At 36.5% G+C, this 17557-nt stretch overlaps 2 protein-coding genes across 2 annotated transcripts; one reads left to right on the top strand and one right to left on the bottom strand.

The window, feature by feature from the left end:
* Positions 1-1043: 1043 nt before the first annotated feature.
* On the top strand, positions 1044-4986 carry LOC109703833 (probable E3 ubiquitin-protein ligase XBOS33). The gene is made up of 10 exons (XM_020224559.1): positions 1044-1583; positions 1696-1755; positions 2044-2115; positions 2200-2405; positions 2495-2655; positions 2743-2801; positions 2891-2937; positions 3060-3203; positions 3377-3468; positions 4112-4986. Exons 1-10 carry the CDS (start codon positions 1407-1409, stop codon positions 4639-4641), a joined length of 1548 nt encoding a protein of 515 aa, XP_020080148.1. The 5' UTR covers positions 1044-1406; the 3' UTR covers positions 4642-4986.
* Positions 4987-5431: 445 nt separating this feature from the next.
* On the bottom strand, positions 5432-12023 carry LOC109703832. The gene is made up of 5 exons (XM_020224558.1): positions 11889-12023; positions 11369-11631; positions 6629-6840; positions 6137-6404; positions 5432-5941 (listed from the first exon to the last, which is right to left on the bottom strand). The coding sequence occupies exons 1-5, from the start codon at positions 11920-11922 to the stop codon at positions 5651-5653; spliced, it is 1068 nt and encodes a 355-aa protein (XP_020080147.1). The 5' UTR covers positions 11923-12023; the 3' UTR covers positions 5432-5650.
* Positions 12024-17557: the final 5534 nt, after the last annotated feature.

The following is a 17557-nucleotide window of genomic DNA, read 5'->3' as shown; positions in this document are numbered from 1 at the left end:
ATTTACTATAATATCTATAGCTAATAAATTTATTAATTAATATATTATTGTTAATTAATTAGATAAGATATTATTATTTTCAAGCTATAATTATTCTAATTCTCACTATTCTAGTAAAATTGTTCTAATTACTATTTATATCTGAACGTGTAATTATTTCTGAAATAAACAGTATACTTGTAGCTGAACCTACTAATATGAAATGCATATAAGATGAAAAGTTTTGTTTAATTTGTAATAAGTCCAAAGCAATCATGAATCTACTAATCTTGTGCGAGTGAGTGTGTGCATGAGCAAATGGACAGCGAATTGATGTAAAAAGCAATGTTGTAATTAAAAAAAAAAAAAATGCATGTCTCTTTCTACCAATATTATTATTATGGATTAATTTCATAAATATAGATCTTTACAAACATAGCAAATAATAAATATATTTCAATAAAATTTAACTTTTATATTTATTCCAATAAAATTCATGATATTTTTAAATATATTACTGCCGTTAGAATCTGTTAGAAAAATTTAGTTAATAATAGGTTAAATATTTTACCTTTATCCTTTTATACTATATTATACTGTTATGACTTTTGAAGGAATATATTTGTAATGATAAAATTGAAAATATAAATAGTTCTCTAATGATAACAAAATATAAGGATATATATTTGAAAACATTAGAATTTTTATAAAAATAATAGAACTAGGCTGGAATGCTATCAATAGTATTAAGCTGTTGGTGCTATTAGGTTTTCGGTCTTTGGATGAAGAAATGTACAGCTAGAATGATATGGACTCCCTAGGGTTTGAGTGAGTTGTTGGTTGAAAAATATAATCTAACAAATGAAAATAACTAAAGAGTTAAATCTAACGGTGAAAAATTTAATAGCATCAAGTGTTTGGTGCTATCGATAATATCTGAGTCGGACTCAAAATAATATATAAAAATTAAAATTTATAGGGATATATTTATTATTTACTGTATTTGGGGGAGCTGTATAGGGTGATGATGGCGCTGTTCGAACAGCTTCCCTCCTCCCCTCTGCTTCGACGCGGGTGGGGTGCGCGAATGAATAAAATAAAAATGAACCCTAACTTTGTCTCTACTACTCCTCCCTTTCTCCTCCTCCTCCTCCTCCTCATGGGCATGGGCGTGGGCCCCACCCCCATCTCCACCTCCACCCACCGCTATCTCTAATCCCCACCGTTGATTCCTTCCCCACTCCCCCTTTCTCTCTCCCCTTTCCCTCTCTCCAACCTCTCTCTTTCTCTTTCTCTCTCTCTTGCTCTAGCTCGAGGGAGCGTTCATGGCGGAGAGGGGGGGGAGGAGGAGGAGGAGGGGGCGATGATCGTGCGGCGGAGATCGGGGTGATCGGTGGGGGGAGATCGGACGGCCGGGATTCGATTCGATGGGGAACTCGCTGGGGTGCTCGGCGTCGGGGGAGCGGCTGGTGTCGGCGGCGCGCGACGGCGACGTGGTGGAGGCGCGGATGCTCCTCGAGTTCAACCCTAGCCTCGCCCGCTACTCCACCTTCGGCGGCCTCAACTCCCCCCTCCACTTCGCCTCCGCTAAAGGCCACAACGAGGTCCCTTCTCCCTCTCTCTCTCTCTCTCTCTCTCTCTGTTTGGGTGTAATTTGTGTTTGATCTCCTCTTTTGTCGATTTTGATCCGTGTTTGCTGTGGATCGTCGTGCTTAGATTGTGATGCTTTTGCTTGAGAACGGCGCCGATGTGAATTCCAGGAACTATTGTGGTCAGGTACTCTCGTTATATTCCTTCTTGTAACCCTAAACCCAAACCCTAGAATTCTAAAGAATTGGAATTCTAGTTTTTCTAGAATCCGCCGTTTGGGTGCAATCAGTTTACGGCAATTCGATGAGTCTCGTAATACAAATGAGTCCCGTCCAAATCCCATGATTTAAGGTCGGATTCGGTGCGAATTCGTTTGTTATTAGTTATTACTTTATCAATACTAGATCGGCAAGATGCTGTCTTTTTAGATTGCTAATTTTGTTGGAAATCTCTTCTTTCTTGGACCCGACGAAGACCGCGCTGATGCACGCATGCCGTTATGGGCACTGGGAGGTGCTCCAAACCCTTCTCCTCTTCAGAAGCAATGTATGTATGCCTCTGCAGGACGATTGCATGTGCTTATCCTTTCTAATGAGCAAAGCATTTATACAGCTTGGTTGTGTTTCGAAGGTCACAAGATCCGACTATCTCAGCGGCAGGACGGCGTTGCATTTCGCTGCAGTCGACGGGCACGTCCGGTGTATTAGGCTTTTGCTCTCAGACTTCATTCCAAGTGCCCCCTTCGAAGAGAATTCTTCTTCTTGTGACGGCGGCAATAAACAGGAAAGCAAGGGAAACAGCCCGGCTTCCTCTTTGGGCCGTAAATTCGATCAATCGTATGCCCTGTTTCTTTTTTGCTTGGCAATTTTGAGACTCTTATGTGAATTGGGGATGCTGATACTTGATTGCTGTCGGTTTCTTGCAGTGCACGTGCGAGATTCATTAACAAACCTGCGGATGGAGGCATTACAGCTCTCCACATGGCGGCTCTGAATGGTTACTTCGATTGCGTGCAGTTGTTGCTCGATTTAGGTGCCAATTTCTCGGCAGTGACATTTCACTATGGAACATCAGTGAATTTGATTGGTAAATTAACTATTTTTGTCATTTTCTTCAGTTTCTTGCTATTTACTTTTGTGTTCGGGAAGCTTATTATTTATCCTTTCTAAGCAGGAGCTGGAAGCACTCCTTTGCATTATGCAGCCTGTGGAGGGAATCTCAAATGTTGCCAGGCAAACCTCTATGAGGCTTTCAACATTAGTTAAATGTGGTTTCAATAATGTGTGTGGATTAGTTGAATTGAAGTTGTTTTTTTATGCAGATACTTCTTGCTAAAGGTGCTAGTAGGCTGACATTGAATTGTAATGGGTAAACATTTTCTTTTAGTCTAGCACTATTCCAAATCTTTGTCTTGACTTGAATTTTTTTTGGTAGTTTCCATTCATTTTAGATTACTGTTATGAACTGTATTTGTATGTTCAATTATACAGGTGGCTTCCACTTGACGTTGCAAGAATATGGGGACGCCATTGGCTCGAGCCTTTACTATCGCCTAATTCTAGCTCAAGCATCCCCACGTTTCCACTCTCAAATTATCTTTCTTTGCCTCTCATGAGCATTCTTAATATAGCAAGGTAAGTCTTATTTCTTTTGTTATTGATCCTGCCATTCGATAAAAGAAACTGAGTGATGATATCTCAAACCATATATTTATGCAAAGTGCGACACACTTACAATTAGAAGATTGATGTACAAGTGTCTTTCAAGGATGATGTGGTTACCTAGAAATTTGTTGCTATGTTTGCAGAGAATGTGGACTGCAATTCTCAACAGCTTGTTCTGATGATAGCGATCTCTGTGCTGTTTGCTTAGAAAGAGCATGTGCTGTCGCTGCTGAAGGTGAGACTCAAGTTACTCCATAAAAAGGGCTCCTTTCTTCTGCGTCAATTTGTGCACCTTGGAAATGAAAATCACCTAAGTGCTTAAGTTGTTTTCCTGCCTGATTGTTTTTATGCTCACACTAACTCAACGGAAGATGTTAGCAGAGCCATCTTTGGTAGAGGCAGATTAACTTCATAGAATATGGTCGAATTCAGCTAAGTGCCGAAAAACTATCCAAGTAGCGTATTTCCAAATTGATTGCATTATAAGGCTTTGTCCTTGTTGTCACAGTAGTGACAGATGAATGCAGTTATTACTAATTCCTTACACGTGCCAAGTTATGTTATACATTCCATTATCAATTAGAATAGCAATCCAGTAGAAAAAGCTATTATCACTCTTTGTTAGTCTACCAACCTTGATCCTTGTGAAGCAACCCGAGTTTTTCCTATCCCATCCAAGATATTTTCTATAGGGAATTATTTATCTTTGATCATCTTATTCATTGCTGTATACTATTCATTTCATATCTTCTATAATCGTTCCCTTTCATAAGTTATATGTGATTTATTTCGTCCAGTGCTCATCCGATTCTTAATGCATTATATTCTTGCTGATCTTACATATGCGCCTAAATCTTGGACTTTTCCTTCTGTCTCAGGCTGTGGGCATGAGCTCTGCGTGAAGTGCGCTCTCTACCTGTGTTCAACGAGTAACATCCCATCCGAACTGGTTGGCCCCCCTGGTTCGATCCCATGTCCCCTCTGCCGAAACGGAATAGTTTCCTTCATCAAGCTGCCCACCACCCCGGCCAAGGGACTCAAACCGAACCTCTCGCTCGGCCTCTGCAACCCGTGCATCCTAAATCCCGGCGCTGTTGACCCGCCGTCAGATATAAGAAGAAATCGTGTTGCAGCGGTTTCCTCAGAACTCGTCTGCCCACTCACGTGCAGCACATTATTCCCTTCTGTTTCCCTCCACACTTGTACTTGTGATGGTGAACTGTGCGACTCGATTGAACCAGAAACGGAAAGCCCAGTTCAATCTCCTAGACCATCTCAGAGCACAACGAATGAGCTGGATAAAACGGAAGAGCAAGAAGGCAGTGATAGAACGAGTTGCTCGAGTATGTTTTGGGCGAGGCGAAGTTGCCATAGGGAGCAGCAGTGCACTTCGGAGATTAGCGCATGATTCTTTTTTTCTTTTGCTTGTGAATAGTCCGAATTCATAGCATTGGAATATGAGAAGAGAGATGAGTAGCTGGGTTTTTTATGTTCGCCTCGTCGAACTCTATCATTTCTAAGAGATGTGTACATGTTCTTGCAACCTGGAACGCTGGCATTTGTAGTGTTGCCGCGTATCCAGGTAAATTTAAAGTGAGATTAGTGCTGTTGTTTTTGTTAGCTATCTGTAAACTACCGAACCGGTTGAAACGAGTCGAGCTCTATATCTATCAGTTTGGTTTGGCATCCAAGTTGCCTGTTCATATGGGCTGCTATGAGTTTGTTTTATTTACATTAGTTGGGTTTGTTGTCATTGATGCCTAGAAAACTAAGAAGTTTCCTTTTCCTCTAGGAGCTCCTAATGCTTGTTTTTTTTTGTATTTCTGGAATTGTGGGTGCTCGTTGTACTCTTTTTATCTTCTTTTTTGAGTATTTACTGCTGCGGAGAATCATGAACTAAGAACAAAACCTCTCTTCAAGTCATCACAGAAATTTAATTTTTTTTATATTTTCCTCTTAGATTTTGTACCTTTTCAAATTAAGCTTTTGGTACTGCAGGCTAAAATATTCCGAAGGCAATAGGATGGATCTACTTGAAGTTGCTCTTTGGTTGGCTTGGTGAACTTTTAGTGGGTTCTGATATACGGAGATAAGTGATCAGATCCAAAAGTGCAAATTAAGCATTGATGAGTTCCAAGCTTCTACACTATTTGATAAGCCAAAGCAACTTCTCTATTTAGTACATAACATTGCTATAATGGTACTTCCAAGATCAATATTGTAGCTCTTATTTACAATAACATAAACCCCCATTTGCAAAATGTTCTCTTCTTCTAACAATTGCACAAATTTATAATCATTTCAATATAGACTATATTTTCTTTTCCAATTGCCTAATAAGAGTTTGATTACATGCCAAACAGCTTATAAAATTCCCAACATACAACTCACACCAAACTGGCTACATTGGTGTGTCCCTAAGAAGATTGCACCAGCAAGCTTTTGAGGACACTATCGCCGAGTCCCGGAATCACATACAGCCTGTGTCCGCCCTCCGCGATCTCGTGGTAGTTGATCCAGCTGAGGCGGCTGGATATGTATCTCTGCAATGTAACTGGTACTAGATGATCTTCAGCACCCTGCCATATATGAACCGGAAAGGGCGTCGGCGAGAGATCCATCGGATCGAACTCCCATTTCCCGAACATCACCATCATGTCCCTGTAAAACGACTCATGAATGCCCTGCTGCGTCGCCACTCTCCTCCTCTGCCAGTAAAGAACAACATGATTAACCTTAGGAACGAATTGCACATGTAAGTAACTGATTTTGAACATATAACATTGAACTCACAAAAATACCCACTCTATGAAAAAAAGTTTGCTATTGCAAGAGTTGGATGAACTGCGCTATCAGTAACTACGTTAAGAGAGTTTCGTGGCGAAAAAAAGAGAATCACCAACCGTCTCATACGTTCCGTCGGCCATGCCCTCATTTCGCTTCTGCGCGTCGAAGCGGTTGCGAATGGGAGTGGTGCCTTTGGCTGCAGTTGAGGTGGGTAGCCATGATTGATTCATCCACCAGTAGAGCAACCACGGTGCGTAGTATGAGACCCTCAAAGACCATTGATCTCCCGATTGCTGTTTCCTGTACTCCTCCGTCGCGAGCTCTCGCGGGAATCCGGGCCACCTGTAGTTTATTACAGGTGACAGCAGCGCCGCTCCGGCTAGCCTACATTCCAGCTCAAGCCTGTCAGATCTTGTACATGAACATAACAACTGTCTAAAGTAATTTTAATTGAAAACGGCGATTACGTTACAACGGAATAATCCAACTGTAACACAAGAAAGGGTCGAGGGCATGGAATATGGATGCATGAACGGAAACGTTTCAGAACAATTTCTGGTAGTCAGACGGTTTTTCGTGTTCAGAAGGACAGTCAGTCAGTTAGTTACCTTTCAGGATGGTACTTGAGTGCAGCCCAGACAGCATGACATCCTAAGGAGATGCCCACCAGATAAAACTTCGGTCCGAGCTCGAGCGCGTCCGCAAGCTCAATCACATCCATCGCCGCGCTCTGCCGCGACCGCTTCGGGTTCGGATCGCTCTCACCGTATCCGGCTCGGTCGAATCCCACCATGTAAACACCCAGTTCTTCTATTAGCTCCTGCACAAGTAGAGCATGTTCACTTTCAAATAGCTACTACAATTGAAATTGTTTGCCTCCCGAATTTCGATCAATCAAGTTTCGAATTGACACAGTAGTTCCAAATCGGACGCATTAGAATCATGGCCTGTATATGTTGCGAGGAGTTAATCTCCCCATCAGCTTAAGCATTTGGATCGGACCCGAGCATAGTTCACAGCTTCGCGGTAGCCCTGTTTCCTTCGGTTCAACGATGCTTAAACTGATTTCGTCTCCGGTTTCAACTGGTTTCATCCGGTTCTCATTTGACTCAGACTAGATTTGTTCAAATTGATTTTTCCTGATTCTCTTTTAAGGTGTCACAAGAGCATTTTCAAGAATAGCAGCCTCGAATTGGATATAAATTAGAATCCCAATCTGTATATAATGTATCAGATCAATTCCCGTAACAAGAATTATGAGACATCCTAAAGATTTTCAGTACTTGTTCTGAAACAGGTCAATATACTGGACTTAGATTGGCAACTTAAATTTATGTAGTTTTTGAAAGTGTATTCTCCTGATTTACTCAAAAATTTATACATTTGTGTCTGGATACATGAATATTTTATTCCGTATATCTTTCTGATTTACTAAAAAAAATCATATATTTGATAGATAAAAGTGTGATCAAATATTTAAAATAGAATATCATATTTGGATTTCAAATAATTTTTTAAGAAAAAAGATAAATTACATCGTAGGTAAAAATACATTATCCTACGAAGAGCAAGACCTTTGAAAAATAAAAATCAAACTCCTTAGCTACAATTATATTAGAAACGTCTCGTATAGAAAATAGGACCTTTGTAGATAAGGAGTATGATCAAATGTGTAAAATGAAATATCATAATCAGTTTTCAAATTAATTTCTAAAAATAAAATAAATAACGTTATAGTTAAAATACGCTACCCTATCAAAATCATAACCTTTAACTTACAATCATACTGAAAATTTTTATAATAAAATTAAGTTATTTTTGAATAATTTATTTGTATATGTAAACAGTAATATGAGAGTAGAAGAAGTGGACTAGGTCGGAACACTATAGCTAAGACCTGGTCCACTACGTCATCTGTGGACCGTCTCAGCATCAACCGTCCATCCCCGCCCCCCCTTAAAATTTAAATATCGAACGTCCAGGAAAAGAGGATAGAATGAAAAAAAAAAAAGCTTTCGATGGTCCACCGATTATGTGGTGGACCAAGTCCACATAAATAATAGTTTCTCAAAAAATACAGGGTTCGAGTGTCTTTAATCCTATTTAGAGACGACCGTTTCCTTTATAGCATGACACGATTACGTAACGAAAATCATTTAGGGACAAATTTTATAGACATCATCTCCAAATTATTAGTTTAGGGACAGTATGGATAGGCACCATGTGGCCCATCCAACCGCCGCTCATGAAAGAGAAAAAAAAAAAAAAAGACTTGTCCTGTGCTTTTAGAAAGAGAGAAAGAGACGTGGCGCCGCACGGTCCCCAAACTATTAGTTTGGGGACGGTGCCCACAAAATTTTTGTCCACCATTTAGCCCCACAAAATTAAATGTCATGCACGCGTAAAATTGTACCCTAAAATTATAAAACCAAAAATAATTTTATATAGAGAACTGTTAATAGAAAAGCACATCAATAGTATGCATTTTTAACTTTTTTTTTTTTTTTAGCCTTTGTATTCATAATAATGTAGCTACAAATCATAAATTCTAACTATCCCAAGAATGAAAAGTTAGGAGCATATATTATTCATGTACTTCTACGAATTTTTTTTTTTTTTTTGAGAGATAGGTAGTATGCTACCCGCTTCGTTTATTTCATTTAAAAATAAACTTAGCTAAAAATATGAATCAACTAGAATTCGAATTTGAAATTTCGGATACTAACCATTAAATTTTTTGCCACTTGCGCTAGGGACGGTTGGTTTCTATGAATATTTTTAGCCCCACTTTTGTTAATAAATAGTTCTTATTATTGATGACAACTCAAATATACATTATAATTATGGAAAAAGTACCATACTTTTCTAATTATAATTGTACATAAATTTGAATTTTTTTTCATTCATTAACATGATGTAAGATCCATACTAATCATTCTTATCTATGTGAAATTTATGACAATCACTTTAAATTGTTAGGTGCACTTAGTTGTAGGTGGGTACAATAAAATTGTTAGGTGCACTTAGTTGTTTGAGTTCTCATCAACAATGTTTTGGTTTTAACAACTACTTCCATTAGTGTAAGCATAAAAAAAGGGAGTGCTATAACTTTGTGAATTAATTTTTGGAAAAACATCAAATACCATTCCTGTGATTTCACACTTTCTCACTTTGATACCATGTGGTTTAAAATATATCGATTTAGTATTCCGTGGTTTTATTTTTTTTTTTTATTATTCTTTTTACTAATTTTTTTTATTAAATCAGTGACAAGGTTAAAATTAAAAGGTACTAAAGTTTAATGAATTGTTAACGGAGTAGCTGACGAAAGGAGAAAAATATAACTACAGGGTACTAAATCGATACACTTTAAACCACAGAATACTTAAATAAAAAAGTGCGAAACCACGTGGGTGGTATTTAAAGTTTGCCCTTAATTTTTTCTTGAAAAAAGATAAAAAAATTTGTTTTTTTTTTTGTTTTTAATTTTAGATGCGCTAGCATACACCAAGTCATACCTAATTCCGGTGGAGCTCGGTAGGTGGCCCAAAAGAAAAAGTAAACAGAGAAAAGGCCACACATGCATGGTCAAAGTGTTGGGAAATTTTTTAATTTTATGGATAGTTTAGTTACTCCACTTACACTCTTCCTGATATTATTATTTTTTTATTTAAAAAGTGTTTTGTTCATTTTTTAGCATTTTAAAAAATAAAGATCTAATATGATAAAGTTTTTAGTATAACAACTTTTTTAAAAATTTTGTTTGAAGAAACTAAAATAAATAAGTATACTATAGGAGAAGGATTAAACTGATTTGTTTATAATAATAATAATAAGAAGAAGAAGATTTGTTTTTTGTCTGCAAACAACTAAAGTTGGAATATGAGATAATAAAATGAAAGGAATCACATTGTTAAAATTTTTGTGTTCCACAATTAAGATTCTAAACTTTTTGAAGGAGCGTGGCTTTAATATTTACTACTATAGTCGACAATTTTATTTTCTATAATCAATTCGTTCATATATCCATCTGCTATGAACTCGTCCAATTTTATACATATCATATTTTCAGCCTATCAAATCATTCTAATTATGTTGATCATTTCTAGCGCAAATAGCAAAATACTTAAATTTGTATCTAAGATCGCAAGTTTAAAGTCTAATTACTTCACATTTTCAACTAAATTTATTTTTTTAAAAAATAAATAAAATAATCAGCACTGTGATAGCAGTTATACCATATAAGTTGTAATCCCAAATCAATCTAATTTTGTCATATCTAATAATAAGATGATTTCATATTAAAATAATAACATAGAAAATTTTGTTGCTGCTGGTTGTGTGGAATACAAAACCTTTGATTAGATATTAATGCTATTTCCCTACGGAATAACTATACAATGATTAGATCTTATTATTATATTTTAGTTTTTGTAAGAATTGTAACTCATAACACATGTTCCAAACTAATAATTCAATCAGAAACGATACGATAATTCTATATTAAAATAAATAAAGAGCTATTATACTTTCAAAAATATAAAAGAGTTTGTGTTTCCGACTTTTTAGTTTTTGGATCCAGAATTATTGATAGTGGTTCCTTTTTGGGTTGAGTAGGTCCCTAGAAAAATAATATTAATTTAAAGGGCCAAAAATGGTCACATAAATTGATCCAAACATTAAAAAATCGAAAGCACGAACTTTTTTATATTTCCGGAAGCACTATAGGTGGACTTCTAAAATAATATAATAATTTTTTGGGAAAATTTCAAATACCATTTATATGGTTTCGTACTTTTTATTTTAATACTCTGTGATTTAAAGTGTATCAATTTAGTTCCCCATGCTTTCATTTTTTTCCTTTTATTATCCCTCCACTAATTTTTTTCGTTAAATCAGTGACAGAGTTAAAACTAAAGGGTACTAAAGTAATATTCGATAAATTATAGGTAGGGTATTTGAAGTTTTTTGTATATGATTTAATAAAAAGTTAGTGAAGTAACTAACGAAAAAATAAAAAAAATAAAACAAGAGGGTTCTAAATTGATACACTTTAAACCAAAAGATACTAAAGTAAGAGAGTGCAAAATCACAAATATAATATTTAAAATTTACCTAAAAAATAATATTATTTTAAAATTTAGAAATGATCAAATAGGTTGATTCAAGCATTAAAAAGTTAGAAGCACAAATTTTTTTATACTTTCGAAAGCAAAGCATGATAATTTTATTTAGCGGGTGATACGACGGGTGCGCGCCCACCCACCAAAAAAAAAGAAGAAAAAGAAAAAAAAGAAAAAACGGAGGTGTAGGGATTGAAGTAATTAATAAAATAATAAAATAATTACCTTGGAGGCGTGAAGGGAATCCAATCTGGAACCGGAGAAGCCGTGGGAGATGACGATCTTGAAGCGGGCCCTTTCCCTGGCCACGCCCGACTCCGCGTAGGCCAAGAACCGCCCGTCCCGGAGCCGGATCCGCGGCGCCGTCACGGGCGGCCCCCCATCCGACCCGCACACCCGCGGCCGCGGCGGCCGCAGCGCCTTCCACCACCAGCTCCCCACCGCCGCCGCCGCCATCGCCACCGCAATCCCCACGCGCTTCCCCTCCACTGCCACAATTTACCACAATCAATCCACCGTCAAAACAAAAATCCGATCCGATTCCACGATCGATCGATCGATCGACACCACCGTCGAACAAACACCTTGAATTCTCAAATTTTGCGATTTCACGACATCATCATCGTTCCCGCGACATTTAAACGGTGGTCTCAAAAATGGAGATGATTCGAGATATCACTCGATTGTAATCGTCGATTCGACTGCTCAATCATAATAATTAACATAATAAAGAGAGATGTCTTACCTAAATTGTTAGTATGGGAATTGAAGAAGGCCATTTGTTGTTTTTTTTTTTTTTTTCCTTTGAGATTTGCTGGGGCAACAAAGAGTTGTGGAGAGAGAGAGAGAGAGAGAGAGAGAGAGAGAGAGAGAGAGAGAGGAGGCACAGATCATACGCGGGCACCGGGTACTTAATTTTCAGGATTAATTGCGCTATCAGTCCCTCAACTTCTAGTCGAATTTTATTTTGGTCCTCACATTGACACATTCTGGATTAGGGATGTAAATGGGTATGAATATCCGAAATTTCATCCGAATCCGAACCCGAATAAAACGGATATATCCTATGCTAAATGGATATGAATTCGGATATAGATATTAAAAATAGAAACCCACGAATATGAATTCGGATATAGATTTTGACTGTACCCGATCTGAATCCGAACCCAACCCGAACTCGAATTTATTTTGTATTATATATATATATATATATAATTTAATGTTATATTTTAATTTGTATTTTAAAAATTTAGATTTAATATAATAATATTTTGAAATATTGAAAAAAAAAATAATTGTTTCGGATTCAAATTTTTGGATTCGGATTTGGGTTTCAGATTTTTGGTCGGGTTCGGATTTGGATATAGATTTTTAAAATCCGTCGGGTTCGAGTTCGGGTTCAGCTCTCGGATTTGAAGTCAGGTTCGGGTTCGGGTTTTTGAAAATCCGCCCCAAATCCGACCCGTTGGCATCTCTATTCTGGATCCCGATGTTTATGACCATGAATTTATTTTTCAGTAAGATTTTAATTTATTCTCTAATAAACTTTTAAAACGGTTATTGCTGGCATCTAGTTTGTTTATTTATTATTTATTTTTTTAACTTTATATTCATCAATTTTTTGGTTTATCCAATACTTTCAGTTTGGAGATTTCATTATTAGGTTTACCCAATGCTTTTAGTTTCAAGATTTTATTTTTAGGGTTAATTGCATACAGTTTTCTGTAAACATATCGAATATATTCCTACTGTTAGGATCCGTTAGAAAAACATATATAGTTAATCACGAGTAAAATACTTAATTGGTTAGTGAATAAGTTAAATTGATCTTTTTACCTCTCTTGTATTATTAGATAAAATACCTTTTGGGAGGACATTTTCGTATAATTCTAGCTGTTAGGATTTTTGAAAGGATATATTTATAAGGACAAAAATATTATTTTTAATTATCAGCTATTAAAAAAAATTAGTGCTCTAACGGTAACAAACCAGAGGAATAAATATAAATATTATTGAACTTTTGCAGGAATAAAATTAAAAAGTTGATTTTTGTAAGGATTTATTTGCAATTCGATATGTTTATATAGATGTGTATGCAATTAACTATATATATATATATATATATATATATATATATATATATATATATAATTACGAATAAATAGATAGCAGGAATAATACATGCCATAAAAAAAAATTGAATAATGGTGTATAAATATATAAACAGTAAATTATGCTCTCATAATAAATAATATATAGAGAGAGAGAGATTATAATACAACTTTTTTAAGAGTCCGAAAGTTGGAAGGACGAAATAAAACTTTGTTGAAAGTTCAGGACCAGTGGTGCAATTTTCTCTAATTTTTATCTTGCTTGTAATAATGGCGATTATTTGGGAGGTCAAAGTACAAGGTGGGTGAGGTGGTGTTCGTGGTTGGTGAGAACTATATTTTCTCCTTTTTTTTTAGTTTTTTTTTTAGTTTTTTTTTTGGTTTTTTGGGTTTAAAGTAATGCTTTGGGTGCACTAAAATGCTCTTTTTTAATAGAGTGTTTTGAGTGAAAGTTTCTTCCACGAAAGAACAAAAATTTAATAAACTCTAAAATTCTCTCTCTACAGTAAATTTTGAGTCCTATATATAATAAAATTAGAATAAACTTCAAATACTCCTACGTGGTTTCACACTTTTTCTATTTAGTACCCGCTGGTTTAAAATATATTAAGTTAGCCCATGTGGTTTCGCACTTTCTCACTTTAGTACCCTATGGTTTAAAATTTATCAAGTTAGTATCTTATGGTTTCATTTTTCTCTTTTTATTATTTATTTCACTAATTTTTTTCGTAAGGTATCTGAAGTTTTTTTGTATATTGTTGTTCTTATTTTCTAGGGCCTGAACTATTTTATTTAAAATATCACCCAAAATCCAAAACACTTAGAAGCTGAAATTTTACAAAATACTTTAGCAAAAGTCCAACATTATAGTCCAGACGGTAAATCCATCGGATTTTCAGGTCACCAACCACAAGGATTATCTGAACAAGTTATTACCGAAATATTAACGGAGGAAAAAAAAATCAGTGACAAAGTTAAAATTTAAGGGTACTGTAATATTCAATAAACCTAGCTAAGGTATTTGAAGTTTTTTGTATATAATTTAACGAAATATTAAAAGATGAGCCAATGAAAAAAAAAAATGAAACTATAGGGCACTAAATTGATGTGCTTTAAACCACAGGGTATTAAAGCGAGAAAGTGCGAAACTATATGGTACTAAATTGATATACTTTAAACCATAAGATACTAAAGTGAAAAAGTGTGAAGCCACAGGGGTGATATTTAAAGTTTTTTCATAAAATTAAGAAGTATAAATTCTATTCTAAATCAATTCTTAATATTTTAGCAATTTTTTTAATAAAAATATATCTAATTCTAGTTTAAAACTTTTAAGGCTATATTCTTAATTTTTTTAAAATTTATTCCTCATAGAAAATTTTTAAAAATAAATTAAAATAAAATTTTAATCCAAATTATTTTTTTGACTTCTTTAAATAGATAAAATTTTACATTAAATTTATATTTAATTAATCCTATAAAGCTATATGATATGGTAGAGGACTCTAATTCAGAATAATATGCTGATATTGAATAAATATAACATAAAAAATTCTTCCACTATTAGATAAAAAATTTAACTAAATATTATTATTTCGATATAAATTAAATATCATGGTGAAAATATTCTTAATTTATAAGGGGAATCCAAAGATTATTTTTGGTGGTCTTTTTCACTAAAATTAATAAGTGTATACATCATATTTCTGTTGCTTACGTGTCATGGGGTACTGCACTTATGAGTAGGTACAAGGTTGTTTTCTATCTAGTTAATTTTATTTGGGATAATTGCCTCAATATTTCATCAAAATTTTTAGGCCAATTTACATAAAAAATTCACTTATTTTAAGATTTCACAAAATCGGGCCATCTTTTTCGTTTTTGCAGGTTCGTTCCGCTTTTTCAGCAAACTGACCAAAATTCCCTTTTTCCTTTTTCTCTCTTCCTTTTTTTTTTTTCTCTCGTTCTTTTTTTCTTTCTCTTCCCAGAGAGCGGCCTCGCCCGCACACCCCCGCACCTTCCTCATCTCCGACCCTGCCGAGGCCGCACTGCGATTTTTTTTTTCCTCTCCGACTCTCCTCCACCGTTTCCGACGACAACGCCTCTTTCACCCTTCCCTGTCCTTCTCGTCATCTCCCTCTCTTTCCTTCTCTGCCGCCTCCGACGACGAAGCATCTTCGCCGGCGCCAACAATATGCCGGCGCATCCTTACCCTCGCCTGCACATCCCTGCACCTTCCTCGCCTTCGACCCTACCGAGGCCATGTCGCGACTCTTGTTTTTTTTTTCCTCTTCTACTCTCCTCTACTGTCTCCGACGACGACGCTTCTCTTGCCCTTCTCCGCCCTTCTCGTCCTCTCCCTCTCTCTCCTCCTCTGTCGCTTCCGACGACGATGCATCTTCGCTGGCGCCGACGCCGGCACCGACACCGTGGAGGTCACTGCGGTGCTGCAGCCTCGGAGCGGGGGGTTCTTAGCGGCATCGTCGCCGGCGCCCTGGAAAGGGGTAACCAAAAAAAATTATAAAAGAAGCAAAAAAAAAAGTGAAGATAAAACAATATAGAAAAAGAATGATGAAGATGAAATTATATCGTTAATTGCAAAAAAAATTATAAGTTGCACTACTTAAGATGTAAAATACAGCTTTAAGATAAAAATTACACTCTTTAAATAAAAATTACACTCTTTGGGAGATATTTACACTGTTTCTCCCCTTGTTGCACTCTTTCAGATATAAATTGCACCCACTAAGATAAAAATTACACTCTTTAACCGAAAGTTGCACTATTTCTATTCTTGTTGCACCATTTCTTCTCTTGTTATACTATTTTTTATCTTAAACTGCACCCCTTTAAGAGATATTTATACTATTTTTTCCTTATATTGCACTGTTTTTTCTTTTGTTGCACTATTTCTCCTCTTGTTACACTATTTTTATCTTAAACTGCACCCTTTAAGAGGAGAAACAGTGTAACAAGAGGAGAAATAGTGCAACAAGAGAAAAAACAGTGCAACAAGAGGAGAAACAGTATAAATATCCCTTAAATGAGTGCAGTTTAAGATAAAAAATAGTGTAACAAGAGAAAAAATGGTGCAACAAGAGGAGAAACAGTGTAATTTTCGTTTAAAGAGTGTAACTTTCATCTTAATGGATGTAGTTTACATCTAAAAGAGTGCAATAAGAGGAGAAACAGTGTAATATCTCCTAAAGAGTGTAATATTTGTTTAAAAAGTGTAATTTTATCTTAAAGCTGTAGTTTACATTTTAAGTAATACAACTTATAATTTTTTTTTTCAGTTAACGATGCAATTTCATCTTCATCCTTATTTTTTTATAATTTTTTATTTTTATTTTTTTTTCTTGCTTCTTTTATAATTTTTTTGATCACCCCTCTCTGCCAACAGCCATGGCGCCGGCGACGATGCCGCTAAGAACCCCCCGCTCCGAGGCTGCAACACCGCAGTGACCTCCACGGTGTCGGCGCCGGCGCCGAGATGCATCATCGTCGGAGGCAGCAGAGGAGGAGGGAGGGGAGATGACGAGAAGGGCGGAGGAGGGCAAGAGAGGCATCGTCGTCGGAAACAGTGGAGAAGAGTCGAAGAGGAAAAAAAAAAGAATCGCGACGTGGCCTCGGCAGGGTCGGAGGCGAGGAAGGTGCAGGGGTGTGTAGGCGAGGGTAAGGATGCGCCAGCATATTGTTGGCGCCGGCAAAGATGCTTCGTCGTCGGAGGCGGCAGAGAAGGAAAGAGAGGGAGATGACGAGAAGGACGGGGAAGGGCGAGAGAGGCGTCGTCGTTGGAAACGGTGGAGGAGAGTCGGAGAGGAAAAAAAAAAAAAGTCGCGGTGCGGCCTCGGCAGGGTCAGAGAAGAGAAAGGTGCGGGGATGTGCGGACGAGGGTAAGGATGCGCCGGACAAGCCGCCTCCTCCGCCTTCGCAGCTCTCTGGGAAAAGAAAGAAAAAAAGAACGAGAGAAAAAAAAAGAGGAGAGAGAAAAAGGTATAAGAGTATTTTGGTCAGTTTGCTGAAAAAGCGGAACGAATCTGTAAAAATGAAAAAGGTGGCCCGATTTTGCAAAAGCCCAAAATAAGTGGATTTTTTATGCAAATTGGCCAAATTTTTAAAATATCTTATTTATTTGTAAATTTTTTTATTTCAAGAATATAACTATAAAGGTTTATTTCATATTTCATCTCGGGTTATACTCAGATTATGTTACAGCTCAGTTAGAATTGTGACAGTTCACAACCTAAACGAGATCATTCTAGAAGAGCTCTAACTCTAGCATATTTGATTCTCTTAATCT

This window comes from Ananas comosus, unplaced genomic scaffold (genome assembly GCF_001540865.1).
Source record: "Ananas comosus cultivar F153 unplaced genomic scaffold, ASM154086v1, whole genome shotgun sequence".
Taxonomy (NCBI): Eukaryota; Viridiplantae; Streptophyta; class Magnoliopsida; order Poales; family Bromeliaceae; genus Ananas; species Ananas comosus.
Note: the sequence above shows the minus strand (reverse complement) of the source record. Positions and strands in the feature narration are given on the sequence as shown.

What these genes read in the sequence shown, in the direction of transcription:
- LOC109703833 (XM_020224559.1), top strand. Translation starts at nt 1,407, where the DNA reads ATGGGGAACTCGCTGGGGTGCTCGGCGTCGGGGGAGCGGCTGGTGTCG. An exon ending in AACATCAGTGAATTTGATTG is followed by an intron (nt 2,656 to 2,742) that starts GTAAATTAACTA and finishes CTTTCTAAGCAG; the next exon opens with GAGCTGGAAGCACTCCTTTG. An exon ending in CTGACATTGAATTGTAATGG is followed by an intron (nt 2,938 to 3,059) that starts GTAAACATTTTC and finishes TCAATTATACAG; the next exon opens with GTGGCTTCCACTTGACGTTG.
- LOC109703832 (XM_020224558.1), bottom strand. Translation starts at nt 11,922, where the DNA reads ATGGCCTTCTTCAATTCCCATACTAACAATTTAG. An exon ending in TTCCCATACTAACAATTTAG is followed by an intron (nt 11,632 to 11,888) that starts GTAAGACATCTC and finishes AAATTGTGGCAG; the next exon opens with TGGAGGGGAAGCGCGTGGGG. An exon ending in CTCAAGTACCATCCTGAAAG is followed by an intron (nt 6,405 to 6,628) that starts GTAACTAACTGA and finishes GCTGGAATGTAG; the next exon opens with GCTAGCCGGAGCGGCGCTGC.